Source organism: Alexandromys fortis, unplaced genomic scaffold (genome assembly GCF_014885135.2).
Source record: "Alexandromys fortis isolate MF-2015 unplaced genomic scaffold, M_Fortis_MF-2015_v1.1 scaffold_24, whole genome shotgun sequence".
NCBI classification, from domain to species: Eukaryota; Metazoa; Chordata; class Mammalia; order Rodentia; family Cricetidae; genus Alexandromys; species Alexandromys fortis.
In genome coordinates, this window is record NW_026067906.1 from 2,325,001 (window position 1) to 2,340,671 (window position 15,671).

Sequence of the window (15,671 nt, forward strand, 5' to 3'; positions counted from 1 at the left end):
AAGGAGATGGCTCAATTGGGAAAGTACATATAAAAATCAGGCACACCCTGTTAAAAGACAGGATAGGTTCAGTCCATTATCTCATCATGGTGGGACATGATGGCATGCAGTCAGACATGGTGCTAGAAAAGATGCTAAGAGTTCTACATCTTGGTCCAAAGGCAGCAAGAAGTGAACTGAGACACTGGATTTGGCTTGGGCATTTATGAGACCTCAATTCCACCTCTACATGACATACTTCTTCTAGTAAGGCCACACCTCCTAATAGCGCCACTCCTTATGAGTTTATGGAGGCCATTACATTCTAATTATCATAGCTTTTATGTGTTTTTGAATCCAGATGTGATCTAATTCAGAGTTAGTCTCTAATGCGTATGGGGTCTCTTTACATATGTAAATCCTGAATTGGTTATTGTACCCAGTGACATGGTCATTTCTTCAGCCTGAAAATAATTAAAAGACAAATTCAGATAAGTGAATGCTTTGTGCCCACTGAAAGCTGAGTTCTGATAGCTTCCAAAATATTTTTTTTGTGTGTGTGATTATTAACTTCATCCCAAGTGGATCTTACGCTTATCCCTTCTTCCTCAAGCGTTCCACATGTTCCTCTCCAAGACTGGTAATTGCCCTGTAGCCTCACATGCCAATTTCTTTGTCCAGTCTCTGCACACTTCTGCAATACACTTAATCATTTCTGCAGTTGCTTATTTTCTCATATTTAGTTTCAGTTTTCTTCTCACCTTGTCCAACCAGTAGCTTCAGACGTTTCGGTTCAGCTCAGAGAGCATAATCTCATGTAGTATTCCAAAGAATAGATCTCTCTTCTGGTGAATTTGTAAGCGCCCAAAGCTGAGTTTCAGGAAAGGGTATTGTCAGTGGCAGCATGGTAGCACACACCTGTAACCCAGTGCGTAGGAGACTGAGCCGGAAGACGGAGAGCTTGAAGCCTGCATGGGCTGTGGAGCTGAAACACAAAGAAAAGCAAGCAAGACTCCCTGTGTGTGTATCCCTTCTTCATTTTTCAGAGGATCGCCATGGACCACTGACTCAGTCTTAGACTAGATTAGATTATAGCCCCAACGAACAAGGGCCAGGTCCTTTACCTTTCTGCTTTTCAACAATTCCTACTGACTTCAGTCTCCCCCTGGAATTCTCTTTCCTTCCATCTGTATGCTGGTGGTCCCTGATAACCATTTGACCTGTCGTGGGCATCTTAGACCAACTTTCTCTGCTCATTCAGCCTCACTTTATTTGAACTTAAAATGCTTAATTATTGACGCCTTACCTGAAACTCAGTATTTCTTTGCTTCCTAACTACCTTGGTTTCCTAAAGTAGTGTCTGCCACAGTAGGGTCATGTGGTGTAACAGACAAGATTCAGTCGGCTTAACTGCGTGCTACAGAAGCCAAGCTGTGACCACACTGTAGTAAAACTGAGAATGATTTGCCGGGTGTACATCACCTTTAGCTTTTTACTTGTATCTTGTCTGCCCTCTGTAATAATAGCAGATAGCCTCTCCTGCTAAACAGCCACATTTTAAGTGCAAAGGGAAATTTCTTATGGGAAACTGCACAGTGTTACTCTAGTGAACACGAATGGTAACCAAGGAAAGCAGCTTTAGTGCTGATACAGAGAAAGGTTAATGATCTGGGTAGAAGATGAAGCCAGCCACAGCATTCCTGTCAGCCAACATGTAATCCAGAGCAAGCCCCTGGTTTTTAATTCTCTGAGGACTAAGAAAAGAAAGGAAGCTGCAGAAGAAAACTTGGAAGCTGGCTGAGGTTGGTTCATGAGGCTTAAGTAAAGGGCCCTTCTCGGTTAATCCCAGCCTGAGGGTCAGGTGCCGATGCAGACACTGAACCGCGTTGGCAGAAGATGGAGCTGGTGGCACTGAGGAGTGTGGGCTCTACAAGACTATCTCAGTGTGAATGGAACAGCCTTGTCTGGGAAGAAAATACCAGAGGGTTGGCAGTTAAAGAATGTTGAAATAAGAAGCAGCGGCGGGGCTGCGTCCCCAACACCCCGGCCGCTTGGCTAGCTCATGCCCGAAATAACAACACACAAACTGTATTCATTTAAAGAACTGCTTGGCCCATGAACTCTAGCCCTTACAGGCTAATTCTCACACCTGGTCTAGCCCATTTCTAATGATGTGTGTAAGCACCCCAAGGTGTGCTTACCGGGAAGATTCTAGCCTCCGTCCATCGTGGATCTGAGCTTCATGCGTCTGCCTCAGAGTGCAGAGCTATCGCGTCTACCCGGGAGAGCTGAGCATGGCGTCTCTTCGGGAGCAGAGCAGAGTCTGACCTCACTTCCTCTTCCGCCCAGAATTCTATTCTGTTTACTCCTCCCATCTATGTTCTAAGCTGAGGCCAAGCAGTTGGTTTATTATAACTTAACCAATGAAATCAACAGATTGATATATGACACTCCCACATCAAAAGAAGATTTCAGTGCCCGGCTTCCAAGGGCAGGCTCATTTTGCCTACTCTGCCTGTGCTCTGTAAATGGAATAGCAAAGCCTGGCTCATGGTGCATCTATTCCAACAAGCCCACTGTTGAGGTTCCCTGTGCTTACCGATCTATACACGCATGAAAGTCAGCTTTCCACATCTCAGCAACACCACAATAAAAGGAGCTATTGAACACTCGGATGATCATTGACAGTTTGTAGCAATAAAGTTATTGATGAATAGGATATATCCATTTTTGGACTATAATACTTAAAATACCATATACTTAAATTATATATAATTATATATTAATGTATTGTGTTATATACTATTGCTCAGTAATAATGCACCTGTTCACTCAAGAGCTCCAGTGAAGGTGTATGGTAAAACGAATGTTTCTACATCTGCTTGTTCATCATCTGTTCTACAGCCTATGGACTCAGGAAGTAATTTTGGGGTATCTTTATTTAAGAAACACGTTTCCTAGGTAATTTGACAAAGGAAAAGAAAACTGAAAATCTAAGGAAAGAATTCATCAGCCAAGATGCCGTAAAGGACATCATGGTTCATGGAGGAAAGTATCAGCAGTAGCAAAGACTTGGAAGACGTTGATTCTAGCATCATGGATAACTCCGAGGGGTCCTTAACCACAGGAGAGGAAGTAACAGGGTAGACTGCACTAACTTCGGACCACTAGCTTGAAGATGTGACTCGGTTGCTGCTTACAGATGAGCAAAGAAAATGGCATCTTGAGGTGGAATTGGCTTGTGGATTTAGATACTGTGTATATCTAGTGATCAACTATGAGAGGCTTGATTTCAGCTATGAAAGTGACTCTTCTACTGTTGATAAAATGGTACCAGACAGCCTTAAATGCTCCAGGAAACCCTTATAAAATGGCAAGCCTCTTCCTTGGTTTGGTTTTATTCTTGAAGATTATAACTATTTAACGTCCTTTCCTCCTTTCCTTTTCTTCCCTCTAGGCCCTTTCATACCCCTCCTTGTCGTCTTTTTTTCATTAATTGTCACGTGCATATATGCATATACATATATTCCTAAATACAACCTTTAATACCAGCACCAGGAAGGCAGAAGTGAAAGCCGGAACTGTGACTTTGGCTTAGCCTGGTCTGCATAGTCAGTTCCAGGTCAGCCAGAGCTACACACAGAGACCCTGCCTTTTAAAGTCAAATAAAAGGTATTGGTCATCCTGTCTTTCTTCAGCCCCCACTACCCTGATGAGTCTAGCAGCCAGCATCAGTGTCACAGCCCCACAGCCTTAGGCGTTGCTGAAGACTTGGATGGTCCTTGGCAGTCTCAGCCACAAAGCTCTGTGTAATTATGGTGTGCACACTTTAGACTTCACACAGCTGCACACTTCATAGACTTTAGTGTGGACATGGCTGACAGGCAATAGAAAGCTGAAATTGTGGAAGTTGAAATGTTGACTTCGTTGGGTCTACCTGGAATGAAGCCTTACAAATTGCAGAAGCATGCCTGGAACTTCCTGGAGGCTGGAGTTTGGTCTTCTCCGCATGCTTCCTCCTTCCTGGCACCCTCCGAAAGGTTCATTAGGAACCTTTGTAGAGGGGTTGAGTTCAGTGGTGCTCAAAGCTCTGAGTAAAACTGATGAAGTAAAAAACCTGAAAGTAGTCACTGGGTTTTTGAAATTGCCATTTTGTTTCTTTGCGAATAGTTTGTGGAGAAGTCTCTGTCGGCGAAGAAGAAGGTGAGGGTGAAACCGGGTGGATTGAAGGAGCTGCAATCCTCCTGTCGGTGGTGTGTGTGGTGTTAGTGACGGCTTTTAATGACTGGAGTAAGGAGAAACAGTTCCGAGGTTTGCAAAGTCGAATCGAGCAGGAGCAGAAGTTCACCGTCATCCGGGGCAGTCAAGTCATCCAGATACCGGTAGCTGACATTACTGTCGGAGACATTGCCCAAGTGAAGTATGGTAAGCCGCGCAGGGCACCGCATCCACCTGTGAGATGCAGAGCTGTGCTGAATTTGTGGACGGCTCAGCATATCATTGCCTTCTGTTTCAGGTGATCTTCTTCCGGCCGACGGCATACTGATTCAAGGCAATGACCTGAAAATTGATGAGAGTTCATTGACTGGTGAATCTGATCATGTGAAGAAGTCTCTAGATAAGGATCCCTTACTTCTATCGGGTATGAATTTATAAACTTGAGTGTTTTACTAAAAGCCAAGGAAACATTAACTTTAGAATCTATGAATATTTTTAAGCAGTAACAGGTATATTGCAGATCTTGGAATACATAGTATATTTCATAAATGGGAATAGAATCCAAAAGGTAAAGAAATTTGAAAGATGGTGTTAATGATAAAACTCCAATATAAGTTTAATGATCTCTATTATGCTTTTTCTATATCACATTTATTCTTGTCTACTATCAAAGTCATATTAAAGAATGACTATGGGTTTAAAACAAAAATGCACTCTGATGATTTGCAAAAAAAAAAACAACTAGTTAGTTTTTGTTTTAAATAAAACCTAAAGTTTATGGCCAGAAGGTGCTGGCATATACCTTTAACAGATCTCTTTGAGTTCAAGGCCAGCCTGGTCTACAGAGTGAATTCCAGGACAAGGCTCCAAAGCTACACAGAGAAACCCTATCTTGAAAAATGAAACAAAACAAAATAAAAAAAAGTCTGAAGTTTATATAAGCAACTACCTCACTGAACTGTTAGATAATCTGTCTGAAATGTAAACTGTTTATGTCAGGTTCTATGAGTAATTGACAGTAGGAACACTGGAGTGACAGTCACATGTACAGTCAGAAATAAGTTTGAATTTACACGTTATAGGAACGGAGAAGAAGGATCAGCATAGGTGCGGGTACTGTTGGAAAGGAAGGTGTACATGTCTACTACTCAGGACACTTGTGGTCATTCATAAGAGTAATAACATCAACGAAGGTTATTTGGTATTGAAATTGAAAGGACGATGAAAACAATTACAAGCTGCTACTAAAACACTAAATGAAAAGATACCAGAATGCCTCAGATTGTCTCTAAAATGAATGCTCAGTTTTTTTAATTTAAATTTGAGATTCCCTACTTTCAATCTTAAAATATCTTTAAATCATTTATGAAATTACTTGTCAGAGCTATAGTGTTAGATTAACTTAATATTGGACTTAGGCCAAACGTTAACCTATTTGTCTTCAAATGTTCATAGAATGCTAATGTCTATAAATCGAAGATTTCTGCTGGTTTGATAGTTAATAACTTTAATAGCTTAGCAGCTGTATTTGTATTTTTTTCAGGCCTTTGTTAGCTTTATATTTTAATAGATTGAACATGACTTTATTGAACCAAAGTCAAACATATATATAATACCTTCAGAAGTTAAGTTGTAATCATAGCTTCAGAGCAGAACCTAAAATTAACCATTACCTTTTTAAAATTTGTAATTGTGATAAAAGCTTACTGCAAAATAAAAAAACAGTAATCATAATCAAGAGTAACTATACATTCAGTTTTTGAAAAGGTGTCAATTATAACATTGGAATGTCTTATCCAAAAAAAAAAAAAAATCAAGATTTGGGGTCAGACAATGATGGCATATACCTTTAATCCCAGCCCTTGGGAAGCAGAGGCAGGTAGATTTCTGTGAGTTTGAGGCCAGCCTGGTCTACAAGAGCTAGTTCTAAGACAGACTTCAAAGCTGTCTCAGGAAAAACAAACAAACAAATAACCCTCAAGGTTTGTATGCTGCTTGTCAGTATCCTAGCCACTTAGAGTGTTAATCCTATTTGAGTGTTTGATGTCCTTACAATTCATACAGAGGATGCATATCATCACTTGTATAAGAATAATATCTGTAAGTAATGTGTACTCATTTTACTACTACTCTGCCATGTTTCTAAGAAGCTAAAATCAGTGTTAACGAGGTAAGACCCATAATCTTCCAAAGGGGACAAGAGAGTCCCAGTCTTATCACTGAAGACTCCTTGGCTATTATGTTGGGTCAACAGAGATAGCCTTGTGCTGCCTTTATGGACTGCTTTGTATGTGTAGTTCATTTACCAAGTGCTTAGCTCTTTCAACCTGGTCCCTTTAACTGAGCTCTGGTCTTCTGACAAAGATGACTGGTAACCTTACATATACATGCCAAGATACCAAGAGAACTCTATAAATTTCCATGTTCAAGAAAAGACTGAAATAACTTTGTACAATCCCTTATCACAGTACGGGTGGGAAAGTTTCTCTGCATTTATTTCCCTGTTCTAAAAATGTACCAAAACCATGACATGCATTTATTTTTAAATTTACTCTCATGATGCCATCTCTCACTGCTGTTCTTGGCTTCTTAAATTTAGATTTTTAAAAGCAGTGTTCGGTTAGTGGTGGGATAGGACCTGAAGAAAAACTGTTTACTTTTCTTGACCATGGTCACTGCTAACATTTGAGCAGATTTGGACTAAGGAAAAATAGAGCACAAAAACAAATCTGAAGAAACCCAGAATTGTTCAAAGAAATTGTCTTTTATACATTTTTATATTATCCTGCTGAATTTTCTATGCTTACCTTTTATTTTCACTGACAACAAATGCAGTAATTAGTAAAACACTAAGAATGTAGGATGTGTTTTCTTGTTTGGTTTCTTAGCAATAACAAACCAAAGGCCTCGAAAGTTCACTTTGGATAATTTACCCAATAATTTGTAGCCAAATGTGAATCCTAGTGACTGGAGTGCATACATGGACTTTACAATCTTATTTAACAGATAACCCACACCTACTTGATGTGTAAGACGGTGGGGGAAACTGGAGAGTATTAAGGAAATTGGTGACCATAAGTATCTATTATCTTCTGACAGTACTAAATTGGATATTAGCCTCGTTCTTGATAATTGTATAACTTTAGGCCAATTTCTAGAAAATTATAATAATGTTTGTCAACTTGAAAGATTGTTGTGAAGGACATGTTCTGAAATCATTGTTCCTATCTATGTTCCTAGCTGTCTGGATTGGAATTTTATGTTAGAGTTGTCGTCAAGAAAATTGAGAAGGTTGGTTAGTCTCAAATGAAGATACAGGGCTTGATCCAGTAGGCAGTGTTTAGAGTCGGAGATTACTGAATCCTAAGAAGGATGTTAAATTACACTGTAGGAATACTAAAACACAGGGATAAACTAGAGAGGCAGAGAAACAAGTTAGGGAGCTGTCAGTAACGTTGGCAAGCTGAGTTGAAAGCCTGTGTTAGAGGTTTAGGGTTAAGTATGGGAACATGTTTGTGCTGTGGAATTCTGGGCATAAGCATAATTCTGTTTGAACAATATATTTTTTTTTAGATGCTAACCCCCCTGCCCTTACATTCTTATGTTATAGCTAATACTGACTTCATTGAATACTCACACATTCCAAGCAATGTGCTAATTTTTCCCTTATAGGCTTTTTTGAGAAATATGAGTTGTATTACATCTTAAGAAATATAGGTACTATAATCTGGTATTTTACACAAGGATTTGATGTGTTATTTTCCTTTTGTCACTTGGTAATAAAAGTTTAACCTCATATGACTGATTGTAGACTGCTTTAAGCACAAGAGTTTAAGATTCAATATGTTAGTGTGCTTTTTAATATATTAGTGTGCTTTATTAAATCTTGTTTATTAAAAACAGTATGGCTGAAATTTGAAATTGTTGGAGGGAAAGCTATTATAATTTTTTACAAAGTTCTCTGTTGTTATAGGTACTCATGTAATGGAAGGCTCTGGAAGAATGGTGGTTACAGCTGTAGGTGTGAATTCTCAAACTGGAATTATCTTTACCTTACTTGGAGCTGGAGGTGAAGAAGAAGAAAAGAAAGATGAGAAGAAAAAAGAAAAGAAGAGTAGGTGTAGTAGTTGGGTGTAAGAATTGGTATTTGGAAATAACAGTGACTGGGAATCTTCAGAACTGGTCCTGAAATAGAGCTCTTTCATGAGACTGTGATATGAAAATGTAATGTAATGTTAATTACCTGATGCACTCTCAAGAGCAAAAATGGTTTTCATTAGTGCACCAGACCCCTCTACCACGGGAAGAGACAGAGTCAGCATACACTTAGTAGTACTTCAGTTTGGGCTTCATCCTGTTTCTTCTCTGCTCATTTGATCATCACTATGAATTCAACTCTCCCTTCCTACTCTCGCTTGGTCTTTAATCTTCAGATTTTCGCCTTTCTTGTATTCCATTCTATACATACATGGTGAATGTTTGCACGCAGACTAGGGCTGCACTTTGACACTTTCTGCTTGTCTTGACATACTGACCCATCATTCGATGTCAAGATCTTTCGTTTTGACTGTTTCTGCTATCTCTCCAGATCTGTCTGCAGACTTTGATAGCATATAGTTTATCCACAGAGCTCTTAGAGCAAGTGGATAAACACACAGACATCTCAGAATGTAAGTTCAGGGAATGCCTCTTTAGAATGCCCTCCTGTACCATTTCCTGGTATCCTCTGCACTGTTCATCTCACTCAGGGGGACCTTTCAGGGACTCCTTCTCCTTTGCCTTGGCAGCAGTTAGTGTCCTGTAATCATTTGGATTTATTTAATTTTCATTAGGATGTAAGCCTAAATTTTGGTTTCTTGCGTCTTTTAAGATCTAAAAAAAAATTGCCTGGCTAAAATTCTGGCTTGCCGTACTCTATCATTGTTTTTAATCTGTTGTTTTTTGGGAGTTTGCTGCCGTGGTTTATCATGCTGAGCCTAGAACCCAGAATCAGCCCCACAGTAGAGGTGCATGTTTGCATGAACTATTTTTAAGCCAGGGTTTCATATTCTGCCTTGGGCTAGTCTAGAATTCAGTGGGTAGCCCAAGTTGACTTGAACTTGAGGCAGTCATCCTGCTTGAAAGTACTGGTATTTACAGACATGAGCCATGGCACCTGGTTTGCCTCAGAGCTCCTAATAGTTTCATGGGTTTTTTTTTTTTTTTTTTTGCGTTGTATTTTCATGTGAAGTTCTTATTTTAAGTAAAATGTATTAGAAAATTTCTTTAGGTTGAGAGTGTAGCTCAGTGTTAGAGAACGTCATGGCATGTGTTAATTTCCCAACACCTGGGTTGGGACAGGTGAAACGTTGTGCCTCAGGTTGAGGGTGGCTAGCCCTTTGTTCTAGATTTCTCCACTTCAGTACTGCAGGCAGCCCTTGATGAGCCACCACAGGCTTCTTGAAACCTGGTAGCTGAAACCTGGTTACTGAGTGGTTTGCACACTCCATCTTCGCCTATCTTACTCTTACTGCTAGGAAAGTGACCTCATGGAGAGTTGTGTAACTTGATCGGGTAGCAAGTGTGTGATCAAACTCCATTTGCTCTTTCCTCTCCTGATACACAGGAGTCGAACATCATTGGATCCTGTAAAAAAGAAGTGTGTTAATGACTGATCTTTCTGACCTTACAGAAACGTTTCTGATAAGCCCTTGTCCCCCAGTGTCTTTTCCAAGTGCTTTTGTTAGTCCAGCCTGGAATAGCCCTAGGAATTAACATCAAAACCATTGTTTAGCTTTTTTTACTTTTCGCTTCTCTCTCCTCCTTCCCTCCAACTCTCCTCCAATTCTCTTGACTACATAGTCGTCTAATCAGACACAGCCCAGGCTAATCTGTCTCCGTGCCCTGTCCATTTGCTTGCCAGCCTAGAATGTAGCTTTCTCCTGTCCAGACCTGAGCTCACTGACGGTAGCTAGGTGTTCTCTTACTATCGCTTCATCTAGCCCAAGCTTCTGTTCTTCCCTGATGTACTCGTTCCAGGTTTCCCAGCTTGAAGATGCTCTTCTTGATAGTGACGTTGGAAGGAAACGGGCTGGTTTGCCTGTTCCAAACAGTAGACCTGCCTGTCCCCTCCTTGATTATTGCCTCAGACGTGTGACCTCTCTGTATTCTGTGATTCTAAGCTCAGTTAGGGGGTTAATCATCCTGGCATATTAATATTTGCTTTCACTAACTTGCCTCCCTGTCTTTGACGTCTTCTCATTCTCATGCCCACTATGGCTCCCCTGTATGCCTGTTTTCTTTTTATAGCATCCCTCCTTCCTCCCTCCTCTCTATCCTCTCCTCTTCTGCTTTCTCAGGGTTAGGTCTGTATTTAGCTTGTCAATCTCTTGTACCATATTCGGGCTTATAACTTTCAAAAGAATAACGTCTGGTGCAGAAATACAGTATGCATGCCCTAAATTATTTTGGAATATTCTCCCGTGGTAAGATGTAGGAAGTGATTGACACAAGTCAACAAACTGGTATTTTCTTTTTGTATACTTGTACACCATTGTGTAACAATTCCCTTATAGAAATGTGAACTACCTCTGCATAATTTAGCATGGCCGTATTCATTTCTTTTGGAAAGCTTTAATTCCCATTTTGTTCCTACAGATAAGAAACAAGATGGAGCTATTGAGAATCGCAACAAAGGTAAATTGACGAAAAGAAAAAGTACAGTTAGCTTGTTTTCATTATCTCCAAAAATAGATCTGCTGTGTACTATAGTTATCCAAAATTAGGGTACATGTGGCAGGGAACATCAGCAATGTTAGCTTGGGTTGCCCTCTGTTGCCAGTGCCGTAGTCATGCTGTTTCTACGGTCTCAAGAGGGTGTTAATTATGACTTGTGCTACTATGCTTAGGTAGCTTTCCATATAAGGGTTTCAAGTGTTCTGACATACTTGAAAAGTTATTATGTAGTTGGTAGAAAATATAATTGTATAGTTGGTAGCAAAAATGCCTAAGAATCTGTAGAGTGTAAATTGTATTTAAAAGTCTATAAATATGCATATTTTTATATATGAAATCATATCTAATATTCTGTATTGTTAATGAGAGGGATCTGTAGTCTTTGGATATGGCCTAATCCCTAACATCGCATGAAAAGAAATTAGTATTCTTAGTTCTTTATTTAAGGACTGTATATGGTTCATTCCTATCACTGAATGTGGCATTCTAAAATCTGGAACAGTACCACAGGTTAATGTCACTGTTGTCTTATTCTCTCTGTGTAGGTACTCCCATTACACATACGCACAGAACACTGAATGTTCAGCCTTTTTCCTGTAACAAACTTTGTAAAAAAAAAATAAAAAATAAAAATGTTAATCATGCCTTTAAATGCAGCAAACTTGTGTTTTTTCTGAACCTAGCAAAAGCCCAGGATGGTGCGGCCATGGAAATGCAGCCTTTAAAGAGTGAAGAGGGAGGAGATGGCGATGAAAAAGACAAAAAGAAAGCAAATTTGCCAAAAAAAGAAAAGTCCGTTTTACAGGGGAAACTTACGAAACTGGCTGTTCAGATTGGCAAAGCAGGTATGACCCGAGAATGGGTGTTGGTTCTGAAGTGCATCTGTGCTTTCTTACCTGAGAGGGTCTCTCGACACAGCGAGGACTGGAAATGGCACTTGGCAAGTGTAAAGGATGTTGGAGTTAGAATATTTTTTATTTTGTATGGGGCTTTTTGATTACCATAGACACTCATAATGTGATTATGGCATATGAGCCATTACCCCTTCTGTCAGTGAGCTGGTCAGTCAGTGATTAAGTTAAAATTAGTGCCTGAATTTGCTTAATTTACAAGGCCTTGTAATCGTCTTTAAACTTTTAGGGTCAGTAATGAAAAGGGACTATCAGGGAAGTGATTTTGTACAAATTATCAAACTTTGACAGTTTCTTGGCACACATTGTGCTCAGCCTTCTGTTGACTGGCTATGAAAAAATATATTTTTGTAAACATTTACTCCTAGGGTATTAGACCCAGATATTTAGACTTGCTTTATGTTTTAATATTCATTTTTAAGAGGCTAAATAACATAGAAGGGCAAATGTTTTGTAGTATATAGTTAAAGTTTATTTTTCTGAGTTAATGCATCAGTGAAGATAGATTACAAGTAAATTAGGAAATGATCCAGGTAGTATACTTTTATGTGTATACTTTTAAACGTAGTTAACTTAATTTTGAGACTCTAAGTTGACCGGCCCTCACGTATCTTTCAGAATGTTGAGCATTGCAAGCGCTAGCCTACGCTGATTTGTTGGTATTCGCTTGTATTTGCTTCTTGCTTCACCTGGGCCTTTCGAAGACAAGACACAGTTGTCAAGGAACCACAGAAGCTCCTCTCTTAGTCTCTGGAGTCAGGATTATACCTAGAAGCAAAACTTAAATCTGACAGGGGTCAGATGTGATAAATGAAGTACAAATTGGAGATAACAGTTTCCCAGAAAAATTAAAATAGATATAACTTACCATGTTACAAAATAGCCTTACAGTGCTAATACAGTTGGCAGTGGGTAGTGTCTGCACTATTTAAACAATTGCCGCTTTTCTGTCTTTAAAGGTCTGCTGATGTCTGCCATCACAGTTATCATCCTAGTATTATATTTTGTGATCGATACCTTCTGGGTCCAGAAGAGACCGTGGCTTGCTGAGTGTACACCAATCTACATACAGTACTTTGTGAAGTTCTTCATTATTGGAGTTACCGTTCTAGTAGTTGCTGTGCCCGAAGGCCTTCCATTGGCAGTCACAATCTCACTGGCTTATTCAGTCAAGGTTCGTGGGAATAGTCAGTAAACATGATGTTTAAAGCCTTGGCTGGTTTAGAAAATGCATACCCGGTACATCCTTTTCTGGTCTGGAAAGTGGAAGGTTTCCATATCCGTAGAAGTGCAGGTAGTGATTTCACTATTTTTGTGTGCCGCGACCTGCTCACTTCTTGAAGAGCAGCAGCTTGGTGGGGTCTTACCCTCCCCACCTTCCCATCCATAAAATCAAGGCCAGGATATGTTCAGGTTAGAATACTGCACAAGAGCAAGGACATTTTACTTGAGACCAGTTCCTGAGGCCACATGTTTCTACTTTTCTGTTCCTACAGCGTAGTCTTCCCACTTGTGGGCAGGGTTTTATTTCCAAGAACAGTTCACATAGATGTATGTGTAAACCCTCTGACTCCCTTCCTATAGCTGCAAAGTCCTGCTCGTTCTGGCCCTCGCTCTTGTCCCTGTCAGTGCTCATCCGCCTCCCTCTCCCTCTGCTCCAGCCTACCCTGCTGGTTTCTGAGTATTCCTTCTACCTCTTTTCTTCCATTTCATCTTTACGGGTTACACTTAACACAAGAATGCTGCTCTTGTAATTCATGAAGTTATTTGGCTAATAACATTTCTGATGGGGAAAAATCTAACCAGTCAGCTTCTGTGCTTACATTTTTCCTTCAGTATTCCAAATGTTTTACAAATGGCCAGTCATAAGAATGTGTCTTGCTTACTGTTTGAATTTTTTCTTAATTTACTGTGTCTGTGCATTTGTGTGCATGTGGAAGTCAAGAGTACAGCTGGCTGGAGTGGATTCTTTCCTTCTGCCGTGTGGGACCCTGAGATCCAACTTAGGTCACTAGGCTCGATAACAAGCCGCTTTTTTTGTTTGGTTGGATGTTTGTTTTTCAAGACAGGGTTTCTCTGTAGCTTTGAGCTTGTACTGGAACTAGCTCTTATAGACCAAGCTGGCCTCAAACTCAGAGATCTGCCTACCTCTGCTTTCCGAATGCTGGGATTAAAGTCGTGCGCCACCACTGCCTGGCTGTAAGCAGCTTTCACCCACTAAGCCACCTTGCCGGTTCCCACTCTTTATTTTCTTTTCAGGCATTTAACACAATTTATATAGTTTAAAAATTATAATATGATAAGATATTTACAGAACACAGTTTAACCATCTATTTGTACTTTTCTGGTGCTTTAAAATAATTAGAATAAATACTGATTTGACAAACCACCCACTTTACCAGTATTGTCATTAGTTCATTTTGTATAGTCATTAATGATGTTAATTTTTCAGTTGATCAGAAACATGCAGGTAAGCTGATTTGTGTTCCTTGAATAGAAGAGTGAGACCATTTTGCCTAAAGTCCTTTCAGCTGTGTTAAATGTCTGTTTGGGCCTAATATGATCACCTTCTGTTTTTTTTTTTTTCACAGTGCTGTGGTCTTTCTATATCTTGTCAGTTTCCTAAAATTCAACCTATTTCCTCTACTGCAGATTTTATACTTTCAGTTTCTTGTATCCAGATCATAAGTAACTTTGAAAGTATACATTTCTCTTTTCTATGCTTACTCAAAAACTGGGGGTTTTTTTTTTATATTCTCCTTTGGTTTTAGTTATGGGTGGAGAAGCATTGGAAATGAATTCTTGTGTGTGTGTGTGTGTGACTTTAATTCAGATATCTTTTTCAGCTATTGTGAAAAGTCTTGGCATCTTTGAAACTGTCCTCCTTGGTTACAAATGAAAGCAGTGACATGCACTTTGATCCTAAGGATGAAAATTTCTAGAATTTGGATTGGATGCAAATGACTTGGTCATGTCTTTGAATGTTAACTCAGCCTGTAAAGGGGGAGGAAGCAACCACCATCACAAATTTTTCATTTTCTCTGACTAAAGCTATGTTGTTGTTGGAAATTGCTGAGGAGTCTTTATTTTGTACTTAATGAGACTTGGTCCTTTGTCTTGCATTACTTTAATTACTACTATACCTACAGGTGACGGTTGTGAAAGTAAGACATTTCACTAGCGTATCTCAAGCATGTAGCACCTAAATATAGATGCTGAGATCTCTGTTGGATTATGTAATGCATCATTACCATGGTTGAAACCATTAAATGTTGGTAGTGTTCTCTTTGGCTTATTTGAGTAGGTCAAATATTGTAAGCTGATATTTTTAAGCTGTGTTTGTATTAATTGATTTTATCATTGTGATGTAATGAGGTGATTGTCTTTCTGTGTAGTTTAACTGTTTTACATTGTTGGTTTTGCTTTGGTTTGGTTTTTGTCACTATAGAAAATGATGAAGGATAATAACCTAGTAAGGCACCTGGATGCCTGTGAAACCATGGGGAACGCGACCGCTATTTGTTCAGATAAAACGGGGACATTGACAATGAACAGAATGACAGTCGTCCAAGCTTATATAAATGAGAAGCATTATAAAAAGGTTCCTGAGCCAGAAGCCATTCCACCAAATATTTTGTCCTATCTAGTAACAGGAATTTCTGTGAATTGTGCTTATACGTCAAAGATATTGGTAAGATTTCTTTAATTTATATGCATGAGGATTATTGTTTATGATATGAGTAATATATGATCGGTTACTTCTTTATTATTACTGTGTCTGTGTGCCTGGTATTGTGTGGGCACCTGTGGAGGTCAGAGGTGGAAGTGGTCTCTCCTTCTAAGTTTACT

The 15,671-nt window shown here is 39.5% G+C and overlaps 1 protein-coding gene across 4 annotated transcripts in view; it reads left to right on the plus strand.

Moving 5' to 3' along the window:
- The window catches only part of Atp2b1 (ATPase plasma membrane Ca2+ transporting 1), a 102,080-nt gene that overhangs the window by 61,550 nt on the left and 24,859 nt on the right, over positions 1 to 15,671 (plus strand). For all 4 annotated transcript variants that reach the window (XM_050135441.1, XM_050135438.1, XM_050135439.1 and 1 more), the window contains exons 4-10: positions 4,150 to 4,404; positions 4,496 to 4,621; positions 8,171 to 8,311; positions 10,834 to 10,872; positions 11,595 to 11,756; positions 12,782 to 12,996; positions 15,271 to 15,513. In XM_050135441.1, the coding sequence (XP_049991398.1) occupies positions 4,150 to 4,404; positions 4,496 to 4,621; positions 8,171 to 8,311; positions 10,834 to 10,872; positions 11,595 to 11,756; positions 12,782 to 12,996; positions 15,271 to 15,513 (1,181 nt within the window). The remainder of the gene's footprint in view (positions 1 to 4,149; positions 4,405 to 4,495; positions 4,622 to 8,170; positions 8,312 to 10,833; positions 10,873 to 11,594; positions 11,757 to 12,781; positions 12,997 to 15,270; positions 15,514 to 15,671) is intronic.